The 15,593-nt window shown below is 45.4% G+C and overlaps 1 protein-coding gene across 2 annotated transcripts in view; it reads right to left on the bottom strand.

Moving 5' to 3' along the window:
- LOC119445350 (glutaryl-CoA dehydrogenase, mitochondrial) overlaps positions 1-14,035 on the bottom strand; it is a 44,046-nt gene extending 30,011 nt beyond the window's left edge. Inside the window, exons 1-3 of one of the 2 annotated variants that reach the window (XM_037709659.2) lie at positions 13,960-14,035; positions 13,646-13,739; positions 7,699-7,722 (exon numbers count right to left, since the gene is read on the bottom strand). In XM_037709659.2, the coding sequence (XP_037565587.1) occupies positions 7,699-7,722; positions 13,646-13,706 (85 nt within the window). In that variant the 5' untranslated portion in view covers positions 13,707-13,739; positions 13,960-14,035. The remainder of the gene's footprint in view (positions 1-7,698; positions 7,723-13,645; positions 13,740-13,959) is intronic. The other variant, XM_049663221.1, reaches the window with a different exon arrangement.
- Between the last annotated feature and the right edge of the window lie 1,558 nt (positions 14,036-15,593).

Raw genomic sequence — 15,593 nt, 5'->3', positions numbered from 1 at the left:
GTGAAATGAATTTTACGAGCAATTTAATTTAAGAGATGTGCTGTCAAGGTAAGCCACGGAGCAGTTGTCGACCAAATGTGTAGTAGTGACAAGCCTGCAGAGAGGTGCAACATGGGCTGGTTGGTGGGGCATTTTTGAAAACATCATAGCTCGAAAAGACTAGGACACGTTAGGTGCTGCATATGCATCCTCTTACTTTGTTGCACTAATTCTTTTTTTTGGGATCATATTGTATGTCCTTGCTTTGTCCGGTTTGTTGAAAGGCACATCACATCGGTGTGCCTAGATGGACGGCTGACAATACTGCTTCACAGTACTAGCCTTCGTGGGTAAGCTTTTAAGTGACATCATGTCACAAGTGCTTAAGCATTTATTTCCATGAACACTTGTACTGGACAAATCGCCAGTCCACATAATGACATCAAAAACAATAGGCATGCAAGGCAGACAGCCATCATGGTTTGAATGTCAGCTAAATTCGACTTGCGTTAATTCAATCTTGACAGGAATTATTCGACGAGCCAAATAAAAAGAAGAGACATGAAAAACGTCTGAACACGCCACTGCTTCATTTGGCAGTATTTGGCCAATTCTAACATCCACCGAATCAAATGTGCATGCACACCATAATTTTATAATGCACATACTAAAACAAAATTAGTATAACTCCGATTTTGGCAATCACAAATAAGATGAACTTGTAGCATTTACCTTCACAGAAAAGAAGTTTATTTACACTTAACGTTTATCGTCGTCACTCTAAAACAGCTTTTTATTGCTGCATACAGACTACGACACCTCCTCCACGCAGTCCACTGTGTGATATTCCGCCTTTCTTGGGCGACCATTGCGAATGGGATGATGGCCTACGCCTAGACCACGGAGTAAGATAAGACAGGAGCGCCGACTCTGCTCGTCTGGAAGAGACACATTCTGAAACGCCGGCTCCTGCTTCACGGCGTGTTCGCCAGACGGTGCTACGAATGATGAAAAACTCTGCAGCGGAGAGGCGGGCCCAACAAACCGAAGGAGCAAAGGCGTGGGGACTCTCGCGGCACCTGCTTGCCTATCCGTTTTGTCGTCTGCTCCGCGCACGCCCTGACGCCTGTAGCGCACATAGCTCTTGCGGTTCACGGAGTGACGTTAGCAGGAGAAACAAGTCATATATCATTTTATTTATTTTATACAAGCCAAATGCAGGGCATTTGTCAGGTGGCCTACATGGAACTTTACAAGGCACAGGAACAAATTACGGAAACTAAGACGGAAAGAAAAACTATAGCAAATGGTAAGGCGATATAACGGCAGTTCGGGTGGTCTCAAGCAATGACAGACAACAACGAAAAGAAGTTTTTATGGAAAAGCTGACGTTTATCACTCTTTTTTTATCTGAACACGCATCAAGTGCTAAGATGCTTCGCTTGCTTCTTTGTTTCTCGCGGTGCTTTTCGTGTCACCCGGTTCTCTTGCGAGCAGAATCTCCACATCCTCATTAAACATAATAAATGGGAATTCCTGCCAGTGTTTCCTGCTTATTATTTCACAAGAGAAGCCCCGATTATGTGTCTGCATAACTGGGGGAATCATCTCAAAGGCAAGGCTGAGAATTTACAGGGTAGCCAGCCGGTATTTACACTGGCTATCCTCCTTGTCTTTCTTTCCCTTTCTCTCTCTCTACATTACGGCATGTCTCTGGACAAGGAAAGGCACCTGGACTGTGTGTAGTTGTAGAGAAATTTAAATTGAGCTCCTCTCGTCCTTCCGCATTGGCGTCTTCTGGTTCCTCCTGGCATTCAGCATCATTGAGCTACACCAGGCTTCCCTAAACAATATGAAGGAACGGCTCCGCTTCGAAGTCGAGGCACTTTCTTTACATCTAGCAGGACATCACCTTTGTGATGTCCTAATATCAAAACTATCAAGTAACTATCAAAAATAAGCTGCTTCTTGAAGTGTCGCGCACATATTTTGTCCATTGCTTTAAGCGCTCTCTTATTTCAGGAATTTTTTGTCGCCACTGGTGCAGTAGAAGATCAGATGGCGAAGCGAAGAGCGAAAACTTTTCGTGTCCTTTGCCATAACCAGATTTACAGCCGGGAACAAAACACTGTCCTGTTGCTCAGTCTCTTCACGCACAAGTATCAAGATACCTTGTGCTATCAGGCATGAATAAACATACTGCAGACATGGTAAACAAAGCGAGGAAGGCGAAAATTTCGCACCTTCGCTTCCGCGCAGACGTAGAGGAGTGAAAAACAAGTACTTCTGTTGTGTCTTTTGGTACATCGGACTTATTGGACTTATCGTCTGTTTCCTCTAAAGACATCTAAAAATGTTTCGTATGCATGCATAAAAGCGCTACCGCGTGTTTATTTGCGCTTTTATTATTTGTGCACATATATTTTTTGTGTTTGATTGCTGTCGAATTGAGACGGCCGAGGGTCCATGTTTGTTGCAGACGACATGCTCTGCGGGTGCCACGCTGCCCGTTCTACGCCGCCGTCGCCGCCGGTCTCCGCCACTCAGCGCATGCGCACATGGAAGCAAGCTGTTGAGTGTTTTCCACGCGCCTCGACAGATGGCGCTACGCGATGTATAATTTGCGTTGCACGGTTTGTCCCGAGCAAATGCGTTGCGCGGCGGCGGAGTCAGCGCTCCTGTTTATCTTACTCCGTGGCCTAGACTAACCACTGCATCCTGTGATGCATGCAAGTCTCCGGAGCTACGATACACGTGACAGGCACAACTCCATTGCTGCTAGCTTAGCAGGTAAAATAAGTTATCTTTTAAATGAGCCTACGTAATCAAAGCTGCGCATCGTCGCCAACCTAGGCAAAAACTTCTTCTTTGGACGTTGATTCGGCTTTACCTTTAAATCGGGTCACCATGCGTGGAGAGCACGGCGAAGCCAAAATGTCATACAAATATACATATTTGTGTAGTCTATACAGGGTGTTTCATTTTAGCTGCACCAAATTTTTAAAAATTGCCTGTAGCAGATAGCACAATTATAATCCTTGATCTAAACTACTCGATAAGGCGGCCATTACTTCCACAAGAAATCAAAACTCATAATTGAGTAATTAGCATAATTACGCTAGTTAACTTTTTAATTAATGATTTTATGGCACATCTTTCAATCTACGAATTATAGCCGCTGAGTTCGCAAGGCGTATCCGCTTGGAACTAATTCTCAGGACTGAACCAGTTTCGAGATATTAATTTTTAACGTGTCCGACGAAATGTATGGGCGTTCCAGTTAACTTTTTGAGGAAAATGCTGTTTTATGCATTGAAGCACAAAGTTAGCTGGAACGCCCATGCATTTCGTCGGACACTTTGAAAATTATTATCTCGAAACTGGTTAGGTCCATAGAATTCGTTCCAAGTGGATACGCCTTGCGAACTCAGCGGCTATAATTCGTAGATTGAAAGATGTGCCGTAAAATCATAAATTAAAAAGTTAATTAGCGCAATCATGCTAATTACTCCATTAGGCGTTTTGATTTCTCGTGGAAGTAATGGCCGCCTCATCGCGTAGTTTAGATCAAGGATTATAATTGTGCTATCTGCCACAGGCTATTTTTAAAGATTTGGTGCAGCTAAAATGAAACACCCTGTATACATATATATAGATACATACAAAAAGATGCTGCCACCTTGTGATGACCTTAGCGATGACACTGGCTCTGACAGTAGGCCAGGAATGAATGCGATTTTGGTTTCGTATGCAGTGCGCAAGCAATTACGGACCATTTGGAAAAAAGGCAGGTGCTAGAATTAGATAAAAATGGTAATACGTCAGCTAAACCTCCATATAACTATGTAAGTCATAAAATTGGCAGTTCAGTATATCAAAATTTCGTCATATTCAAATCGGACATTTTAAGCAAATAAGTGCAGTCGTTGACAGATTTTTTTTGCATGAAAGGGGCCGTAAAGCTTTCCGAATTATTGTGCACTTGAAAAAAAAACGAATTTCAATTAGAAAAAAATTGTTTCATTGAATTTGAGAGTCGGCGACCAAAGATGCGGTTTCATCCCACGTCAAGTATATCTTTACATCGGCAGTACGAGAGGAAGCCTGTGAAACTTTCGTGCCCGCTCCGCCACCGCAGCTGATAGCGTCGCCCACAGTTGGATGACGCTTTCGGCCATCTTGGCTACTCTTTACACTCGCCACAAGTTACCTCCAAGATAAGACGCGAGGGCCACGTATGCGCTCAGCCCACCCCTCCCCTCATTTGCACACGCATCATGCCGCAGTCCTTCTCGGCTCACCCTCGAATGCTTTCCTTCGCACCCACAACATACGGCTCGCGGGGCACGATAGGATCTTATTGCACTTAGACTTAATACATAACATGACAGCAAGAGGGTCTTGCATTTAGTACTACACCCCCACTGACTGCTATCGCCACATGAGGAAGAGATAAAATTTGTCACAACAAAAGCACCAAATCGGCTGCTGATGCAACGCACACTCGGAATATGCGACGTAGAATGCGTCGATGCGCAATACCTTGTGCCAACGCCACACTCGAAACTTATGACCTCCAAAATCTCGCAACATGCGCTGCCTGATTTCGGAGGCCATGACCGGTTAAATTTGCTGCCACCGGCAAAGACGCTGCTCCGCTTCGGCGGCCGCATTCTGTCACGTGATTCGAAAGGTGCATGTGCAAGCAATCGCATGTAAATATTCTACTTGGCTCATCATCATCATTTATTGTTACCTTAAAGGCCCCTGCTTGGGGTATTACATAAGGGGGGGGGGGGGGGGGGCAGTACATATACAAAATACACTAAAGCTGGTCAGTGATCAAAATAAAAATGTCTGGGTACATGGCAGTTTCCCTTAATTGCCTTGGTATTCCTTCGTGGCGGTTGTGAAATTTCGTTATATGAAGTCGCATTTAAACACACTTCGTTATATTGTGGTACAAAATGCATGTTCCGTGGACCAGAAGTTAGAAAAGGTTAAGTACTTCGTTATATTGAGCTTTAACTGTGTTTTCAACGCATTCACTGGCCATGAAGTGCTGCCAAGACAGATGCTGCCACTATTTGCGTCTCAATTATGGCTGCCATTGGAGTCAATTGCGTGCTGACTGGCCAAGTTAGAATTGTGTGTAGTGTAGCACACAAATAAACAGAGCACGAAGGACAAACAAAACGAATGAGCACTAACTTCCAAGTCACTTTTTTGATCACATGTGCACACATAAATATGAAAAATCAAAGCGAATATATATATATATGAACAAGAACAGCAATGTTGCACCAAATTTTCTTGGCAGCTAAGCCACAATTCAACATGCAGAGGAGAGCCTTTTTGTCAAGCATGCGCATCCAGTTCGGTATTTTGTTTAATCCCTATATATCACAATTTCTTGTTTGACAGCAATAACGAGGCGACACTTCTTCTGCACTTTAAGGACACTGGTAAGCTCCGACTATTTGAGCTAGACTCATTGCTTCATGATGAAGCTGACTCTCTTGTTCCCTCATTGCTGCATATTAGGCCTCAAACCTACTCATTGTGACAGTGTCCACATGTGCAGGTAGCGTAGTTTCCACCACGAAAAGCAGCAGCAGCAGCTATAGATAAATACAAGATCTGCCTCCACTGTGGTGATCAACAATTCTCCAAGGCAAAGGTGAAAAATGGGCAAGTCATACAACTTTTTTCAGACGACACACTCAACGAGAGAACCCCCTTGAGTGTAGACGAGATCTGCCGCCTTCTCGAGCTATGCCTATCAAATACCTACTTCACCTTCCGAGGCAGCTACTACAAGCAGGTGAAAGGAACTCCCATGGGGGCCTCAATTTCCGTCACCATGGCTAACCTAACTATGGAAAATATTGAAGACAGAGCTCTGAGTACTCTTTCCCCGAAAGTTTTCCTCAGGTACATGGATGATTGCTTCTGTATCGTGAAGGAGTCGCAAGTCGAAAACCTGCAGAGCCATTTAAATTCCACAGACCCGGATATACAGTTCACGTCGGAGCGCGAACAAAACGGATCGCTACCGTTCCTAGATGTACAAGTTGCACGAACCAACGGCAATCTAAAATTCTCAGTCTACCGAAAACCAACCCACACAGGCCGCTACCTACACTTCTCATCCAACCATCCGGCAAACCACAAGGCATCGGTCGTAAATTCTTTATTGAAAAGAGTCGAAACTCATTGCACATTGGAATCAGATCAAAAGAAAGAAAGGAGAACGGTTCTCAACGAACTCAAAAGGAACGGCTATACAACGGAATTCATTCGAAAAACAACCCGACAACAAAAAAGAAAAAACAAACTACGAGACCTACAACCGTTGACTCCCCCTCGACCACAGAAACGAGTGTCCATCCCATACGTCAAAGGTACCAGCGAAGCTCTCAGCCGAATATTGAAAAAAGAAGGCCTCAAAGTCGCGCATAAACCGATGAACACTTTGAATATCCTCATTCCTAAACCAAAAGACCGTCCACCAAAAGAAAAAGCTCAAGGCGTCGTCTATAAAATCAGCTGTGCCGACTGTCCGGCGTCGTACATCGAGGAAACCAAAAATCTAAAGGAAAGAATCAGACAACATGAAAACGACGTCAGAACATTCAACCGAATACGCAGCGCCGTCGCCGAACATTCCGAAGACGCCGACCACAAGATTTCTTTCCACGAAACCCAAATCCTTCAAACAGAGACAAACTGGCGAAAAAGGCTACTACTCGAGTCTTGGCACATTCAGAACACGGCGGGTAATATAAACCGCGTGAAGGGCATTCTTCCTTCTTTGTATGTTCATGGCCTTGCAGACGCGACAAAGGGAAGAAAGGACCCCCCGCTCTAGGTCAGCAACACCAAAACAACTCGTCCCCCCCCCCCCCCCCTGTCCCTCGTCAACGCATTCCCGCGACTAAAGGGCGCCCAGCATCAGTCAACCCAGCCGACCAGCGACGCCAAACCCCCCCCTCCCCCCCCCCACACCACCACCTATTTTGTCTCTCTAGAACAGGTGCCCTGCCAAGTGTCTCCGCACCTTACGCTCTCTCCCCCTTCCTCTCCTTTGTTACGACGGACCTTTTAAAAGCGGCACACCGCCACCTCCGAAGAATACCCCCTGAAGAAGGAGCCGCATTGGTTCCGAAACGTCGGGCTAGTAAATTTCCTTATTTGGTTGGAGTCAATCTCTAAGTCTTAATCAATTTTCCCAACCAGACAGGTAATTCTGTCAAAATGTTTAGCTTCAGACTGATAATGTATTACACATCTAAAGTGCTTCTGGTGTGACTGAAATAAGGTGCCAGAGCAACAGGTTCTGCACAGTTTGTTCGGCCAGGGTGCATTTTGGCATCATTCAATGACAAAGCCCCAAAGAACACGGACAGTGCAACTCTGCTGCTTTATTTTAGTTGTTCCTTTTGCTGCCATAAAATGCTTTGGTACCAAGATTGACTGAATGGACACCAAGAGCTTAGCATGATTCTGTGCGGGCACAGCTCGAATGACAGAAAAGAGCACATTCATCGCTTGCAAAAGTCATTACTAGGCATGTTGCACACCTTTACTAAAAAGTGATGCAGGGCCCCATTAAAACATAACTGCTGCTGTTACAAAGAATGAAGCTCAGCACTTTAAGAAAGCCTTCATCAGAGCAAAGGAGGCTTGTCCAAATGTGTGTGCTGCAGCACCACTCACGTTTCGTTGAGGAGGCAGCCCGACCTGATGACGTCAAGGTTAAGTATGAAGGTTAAGGACCACGTGATGCACAGAATATTTTCACTCATTCACATAACTGTATTGGAAGCCTAATGACCACCCCCCAACTAGTCTTCAGTCTTGAGTCTTTTAAGACAAGCAGTGCCATTAACTCTTTCATTACCATGCCTATAGAAACTGATCAATTTGATCGACAGTTTTTCTAAGCGTTGTTAAACATTTACATTGGAATTCTACTCGCAACATCATGCACTGTCTGAAATGACGACTTAGCTTTAACTGTTTGTCAGATTTGACAATTTCAGGCAGATTGGGGAGTCTAGAAAAATAAACTTTTGGCTGGAGGTATCATTGAAACTAGGCTCCAGTGCTCCTAGCACTTCAATAAAAAGCCAAAAAATTTCCGCTTTGGTCAACTTGGCAACATAATTTTTACATGACAGTAGCAGTGAAGACAAAGATGCTTCTATCAGGTTGTCAATTTTCCAATGCGACATATAGGCCATTTTAACCCTGTAATTCCCATATGGAGTTCCACATCAAGGAAAATTGGAACGGAACAAATTGTTGACATTTATTTTTGGCCATGGAGAGTACATCAGAATAAAAAAAAAAGTTTTTCAGTTACAACTCAATTACTTAAAGGGAAACTGAGACTTCCACCCAAATGTAGCAATTTGCTACAATGGAAACCCAACCGGTTTCCTCGAAAGAAAGCCTCGCAGTTGAAGAAAAATTCGTCCTGGTCCGGGACTCGAACCCGGGACCACCGCCTTTCCGAGGCAGCCGCTCTACCATCTGAGCTAACCAGGCGGCTAGCAGATGGCAGGGCGAAGTCGAATTTGTCGACAACTCGAAGCAAAGGCAAGTGTATGACATAATAGTTCAGCGGAAATCCGCTAGGTGGAGATAAGTAATTAAAGGGAAACTGAGACATCCACCCAAATGTAGCAATTTGCTACAATGGAAACCCAACCGGGTTCCTCGAAAGAAAGCCTCGCAGTTGAAGTTTCCGGTGGTCCCGGGTTCGAGTCCCGGACCAGGACGAATTTTTCTCGATGCATGAAATGTAGCAAATTGCTACATTTGGGTGGATGTCTCAGTTTCCCTTTAATTACTTATCTCCACCTAGCGGATTTCCGCTGAACTATTACGTCAACTCAATTACTGTACTAATTAATTATTTAGGTTTGTTACACTGTCCACTGCTGAAACTTCACTCCAGCATATTAAAAACGCAACTATGGGCTTTGTTTTCCTGCACTTCAATCAGCATTTTGAGGCATCAAACTCTGCGCAGCAGATATGATACGTTGGGCATATCCCCCGAGTGCGTATTATTTTGATAATTGTGTTCGACTAATATAAAGTGCAACCTTATTTTCCCCACTGTGGGTTGCTTTCATCCATCGGTATTTTGACAGCACGTGTGCATATCATGCACATGTCGACGGTGGTGGCCCGCACTCATTCAGTCCATTTGCCTTCTGACCGTATGCTGGCTTGCCCGTTACCTTGAGCCACCTTGTGCAGCTGATGAAAACTTGATACTTGCGAGTCAACAACCACTGCATTATTCAGCCAGATCTGCCTTCATCCAGCACAAGCGCCTGTAGTTCTTCACACTGCTGCCTTATTTATCGCACAACTGCATTGTTCCCTTAGGCATTACCTCGTCAACGCTCACATCACCATCAAAGGCAACAGGATTGCTTTGCAGTGGGCTTGGCAGCATGTGAACACATTCAATCGCATTTTGTGAAAGTAAAATGTTGCTAATACTCCTTCACCTGCCCTACTCTATACATGGTGTTAGAGTGTACTAGAATGGGAGAGTGGGCCTTGGCAAGCGCCAAGGGTGAAGCAAAAAACGTTGAAATTGTGGTGGCGCTGCCGTCGCCTTATTTTGAATCTCCGGCTAGTAAACGTTGGCACCGGCTTGTTTTGACAGCACTCATTGGCTGAGGCAAGCTCACGAGCTGAGTAGCTGTCGCCCACTCGACGCACCGTCGTTGTTGCGTCGTTTACATTCTTTCCGACCCTCTTTTTCCATTTTATTTACAATTGATCGGTGGGGAATAATGTCAGTGTTGCCGCCACCGAGTATCCACCTGTCAAAGCTCCATGCAGCTGCAGTAGGGTCTCCGACGCGACAAGCGTCCGGCCGGCGCGCGGGGCCGCTCATTCGGGAGAAAGTGACGGTGGCGCCACCAACTTCTCAATAAAAAAAGCCTCAGCGGGGAGCCTGCTTTGGACCCACTTCCCCAATCTAGTACACTCTAGTGCTGCCAAGCCCACATTGTTATATTGCTATGATTGCCAGACCTGCCTTAACGAAGGCAGGCCTAGATTAACCTACAAAAAACTGCATGATGGAGCTATTTAACACAATAGAAACATGTCGAGCATTCCAAGTTCCTGCGAATGTCGCATGATAAGCATTTCTTAATTTGACGTTTCACACCCTACACCAGCATCTTTTTTCATTTTTTTTCTCTTTCGACACTCTTTCGAACGGCTCTTTCGACACTATCTAGCATTTTTATGTTTTCTAAGAACTGTATACAAGCACATGTGGGGTAAATATCAGTCAACTGTGACAACATATTGTGGCTGCTGATCTATATGATGCCAAGTTCCATATCCAAAGAACTTTGAAAAGCTTCTCTTTACCTAACAAAGATGTCGTGTAGTGCACTTATGACCTTGTCCTGTCATTCTCTCAACCGTAGAACCAACTGTTCCAGCTATTTCATGCTTTTTTTTTTTTGAAATCTGATTGGCTAGCAGGAAAAGCATGCCAGTTTTCATATGATTTCAGCATTGCTTTCCAAGTTGTTCACATCACCATTTCCTGCTCCGTACAGCACATCTGTTACTCTGTCACCAAAGCCTCACAGAAACGAGACAGTGCAAGCAGACAAAATGTTAACTTTTTTTCTTTATTGTATTATAGCATCCACGTCCGAACGATATTCACCCTTTCAGATAATTTTCTACAATTTACACAGATTCCACTCGTGGCATTGAACTAGCCACTACACATCCTTGCAAGCCAACCTCATGTAACGCTTGACGCTAACCCCTTAACTGACGACGACGAGATGACTCTCCATCACAAGGGGCCTCTTCGATTATCAGTCCCTGACTGCTTGGGACTGCTGTGCCGCATTCGATTTTGCTCGGACAGCTTCCGAAGCTCCGCCCACTAGTCCGAATGTTGCTAGAAGCGCGTTCGTTTTTTCACGGATCGGAATTTCCGGACTGCCCTTGGACTGTTGGAGCTGTCAGCAGATGTTTGCTCAGACAAGCGCAAGTAGCTAGCAGACGACGGCTGTTTTAAAAAGATGCACGCGGTGTTTGACGCCATGTTGTGAAAGATTCCGTGTTCTTCTGCGTACTTTGCGCGCTCCAGACGGCAACTACTGTGCATTGAGGTGTCGCTTCTGTTACATCGGTGCTTTGTGTGCCATCATGCAAGTTTTTTACGAGCCGTCTAATTGCTGTAGCTTTAGTCTTTGTGTTTTTTAAAGAAAGAAGCACAGCGATCAGGCACACATGCTTGCTTTTCTTAACGTGTTTCACGAAATCTGTCATGCTCATTGCTATATACGTACGCAGTAAGCAGGTAAACTTTGCTTTTCAGGTAAGTGAAACTAGCGTACGTGCAAGGAATCATATATTGCATGTGGCTATTTCACGCCGGTAGCTGGGTTGGTATACAATAGGAGCTTCGTGGATTGCTGTTGACATATATGTTGATCCCTTTTGCTACCAAGGTCGAGCGTTTGATTTTTGACGTACAGGATTAGTAGACGGTGTACACGCGCTCTCTCACGCGTCGGGCCTTTAATTAGCAGACGGTCTCGCGAGCTTTGAGGATGTATGCGGGTGCTTTCTGCATGAACAGTGACGTGGCATGACCATGATTTCGGAGTCTCTCCACAGCAATTTTAGGGCCAATAAATATATTTCACCACCACCACCACGACTTTGCTTACATTCGTGTGGGAATTCCGCTTAAATTTTTCAGGCAATGAGCTGGCTAGCGCGACGTAATAAACTGCGCTTTGCGAAAACGTTCTATGCGCTCAGGCTACGATTGCACTGTGCTAGCTTCATGGTTGTGTCAGCGACATACGCCTCTGAGACTGCACCATTTCGGAGGCCATGCTAATAAAAACGCTGGGTAGGGGGCTATCTACGAGCAAAGAGCAGACGACGGCAGCCAGGAGAGTGACATCCGGTCGCGGTGCTTCGACTGAAATCTCGGACAGTCCCCGACAGCTGGATCACGTGACAGTGATGCGCTCTTCTGTCAGGGCTAGTCAGACCGGAAGCCGCGGGACGGTTCGCGGACAGTCCGGGATTGCATAATCGAAGAGGCCCAATGAGCATCCTCTGGTGCCGATGAGTTAACTCGTCATGAATTTTTGGCAATTTTTGCACATGAGTTTGTGTTCAGTTTCTTGGAATTTTTACAAGAAAATACACAATAACCTTCGCCAATTTTCTTGCGCTTCTAAAATTTTTTTCCAGAATTCGTCAAGGCAGTTGAGGGATTAAAGCCGCTAGTATGAGCTAGCCAGTGCTTGAGTGCACTGGATGTATCAAGCTGTTGATTATGCTTTCATAATGCATGCCACCTTCCTGTGCCAATACAAGCGAATTTGTATTACGTTAGTGTTCTTTAATATTGTAGACCTTTTAAAATGCTTGAGGAAAAAATATGCAATGATTATAACTTAAATGAATCATTAATGGTAAATCATGTTGTAATAGCATGGTTGTCCTAGAAACAAAAAGGCAAACCTATTTTTCAAGATATATGCTCAAAGCATACCATTTCACCCCACCTTGGTTCTAGGCAAGAATGACCTTGTTGACCATACCGTAGTGATTTTTTTAGACAGCACGAGACACTTACACAAAATTTTAAATCGATGTGGCTATCTCTACCTATTCAAAAACTTTTAGCAAAGGAACTTTTTTCTGCCTTTATTGCATCATTTCCTTTTATCATATCTGGCACATCACAACCTCAGCTGTTCTTGCACCACATTTAAGATGCACTCTGTTAAATCAAGTACGTGACTTCAGAACTAAGGTGACACACTCACGTTGCAGTACTTGACCAGCACTAAAACTGTGCTTAATGTTTAAGTTCATCAGAACTACTAACAACTATGAACTTGTAGACTATTGTTTTGCTCAAGCACTTTAACAGGCCTACAGTATCAAAGAACAATAACAAAAATTGGCATTTATTGGAACAGGAAGGTGACATGCATTATGAAAGCATAAAGTGCTTGAGACCACGAAAAATGGTGCTGCCGGCAAGATACACAAGTGACTGGTGCCTGATGACATTTGCCTTTGTTGGAAGACAAATGGGCCGCAGTAAGGCAATAGAGAAGGAAGGAACACCGCAAAGTACTAAGAATATAACACTGTTTTGCGAGGCCCTGTCAAGTTTACGACAACCATGATTGAGTAATCCAAGACATGGCAATACCTAAAAATATGTTAAAAGCTGAGGTACAACAACAAACATATTGTGACCATGAAACATGAAAAAGTGTACTTTGAACCCAAATCAGACTTCTGAATGCCAACTGATCTGAAACGTTTTGTTCCCATCGTGCTGTCGTCACTACACCGTCGACAGACATTGAACGAATATTACTGATTATCTAAAATGTCAAGAAAGGTCAAACTCTTGATCACTATTCCCAGAGTACTGCAGCCTCGCATCTCTGGCACCCTCGGTTCGCGAGTCTGTACAAGCTCACTTCCGAAGGCCCACACAGAGGTGACTCCCTCACGTCATCACTGTCAGCACATAATATCCATGTAAACGCGCGCAAGTTCGCGCGATCGACTGCGCACCAGGGGGGTGGAAAGCAGGGGCGCAAGGCAAGGATACAAGAGGCGCGCTGCCTCGTGGCGGCGCCGCGCAGCAGAGTGCACGCCACCGAGCGCAGCATGGTCGTCGCCCTTCGCTGCCCTTCGTGGTCCTCCTGCAACAGGTGTGCACGCGCGAGCACGCCCCGCGATGTTGCCCGGCCGGCGTTATCAGGAGTATAAAAAAAAAAGCACTATCAGCAGCGACACCAGAGAACACCTGGCGGCGCAACGACGCTACCACCTAAGGAAGACTTCTTTCTGTCACATCCACCACATCACTGAGGAGGAGTGCCGGCACAGAACAAGCATACAAGTACTACAGAACACCCGTACAAACAAGTACCGGCTGAACCAGCCGTGGCCTCCGCGATCGTCCGCCAGGTGCCAGCGCGTCCGCAAGAGCCGCAGGTTCCAAAGATTGCCACAGAGCATAGAATTTCATACTACTATAACTTTTATTTAGAAATTCTATGCCACAGCGCGTAAAAAAAAACGGCGCTGAGAAAGGAAAAACAGTTTTTATCATAGAGTTTCTAAATAAAAAAATTATAGTAATATGAAACTCTATGGTTTTTATCCTGCGGCCGAATTGACTGCAGCACACCAAGCCGTCGGCACTACACTTCGGGTTTCGGTTTTAGCGCGCGCGTTTTGAACGCTAGCTGGCTCGTGTAGACGCCGGCGCGGCATTTTCTAGCTTCTACTGCTCAACCGCAAGCTGTCTGGGGGCGGAGTCGTTTTATTTAGTCAAAATGATTGCGGACGATTTTTACAAGCCTCCATCGTATCTGCACCACGTGCGCTTTTCGTAAAGTAGACGCAAGGCACCTTGTGCAATGAGGAAACGTTAATTTTGCTCCTTCCAGGCTTTTTGTGCATTCATCCAACGTTGCGGCACCGGGTAAGGAGCAGTAGTTTCCGTACGAAGCTCCGCCGGACAGCATCAGCTGAAATAAATAAATTACAAGCATGTGTCATTTTGGTATTTGGACATTATATTGCCCTTGCCTCTCACAAGGCACGTGACAATATGAATACTGCGTGTAAAATGCGAAAGTGGTGAATGGGCGGCATTATAAACAAAAGCAATTCCCTTTTACATACATGGCGAACAAAATACCCGACTCATCCCAAACAATACCATAAAATATTGCCGCAAAGTCAAAAACAGAGATCTCGCAGCACTGATCAAGAGGAACAGCTGCTAGGTCGCCTTTTATTGCGATAGCAATTATATGGACACTCAAAAGCAGATTTCTGCCGTCGGCGTCGCCGTAGCCGTCGCCGTCGCCGTGAGGTTCCGTATGACGTCATTTGGAGAAGAAATCGTCGCCGCGCGCCGAACGCTGTATGTGCGAGTGAAAGGGCGCGAGGGGCGCGTCTTTCACGGGGAGTGAACGCACGGCGGAGAACAAACGCGCGTTCTGCGCCGTGCTCGCTTAAGGGCTGCAGAAGTAGGCGTCTCTTTTCTCCTTTACAATCACCATATATGTAGAGCAAACGCACCTTCTTCCGACGCGCGAGAAGCCGTGGGGGAGGGGGAGGGAAGGGAGGCGACGTTTAGCTGCGGCACCAAGTGCCTGTTTATATCACAGGCTCCGGCAACAGTCACCAACGCCGCACGCATTTTGAGCGAACGCGGGCAAAACGCCGATGGCGTCGACAACAGTTCTGCGTGTTGCCGATGCTGCTGCATGTCCAAGTTTATACAGCTGATAAAGCTAATATCATTACTCCATATAGCTCTCTACAAGTTTGCTATCGCAATTGATGCTTCGCCTTTCAGGTGAAACTGCGACCACTTTTTTAATACTGCGCGCGCTACCGCGACTTCTTCTTCACTGCGCCATTATAAAAGGGCTCATGTTGTTGTTGTTGTTGTTGTTGTTGTTGTTGTTGTTGTTGTTGTTGTTGTTGTCCTGAGTGGTTGTGGCGCATACCCACAGTGGGGGATTGGCCATGAATCG

Source organism: Dermacentor silvarum, chromosome 3 (genome assembly GCF_013339745.2).
Source record: "Dermacentor silvarum isolate Dsil-2018 chromosome 3, BIME_Dsil_1.4, whole genome shotgun sequence".
Taxonomy (NCBI): Eukaryota; Metazoa; Arthropoda; class Arachnida; order Ixodida; family Ixodidae; genus Dermacentor; species Dermacentor silvarum.
Note: the sequence above shows the minus strand (reverse complement) of the source record. Positions and strands in the feature narration are given on the sequence as shown.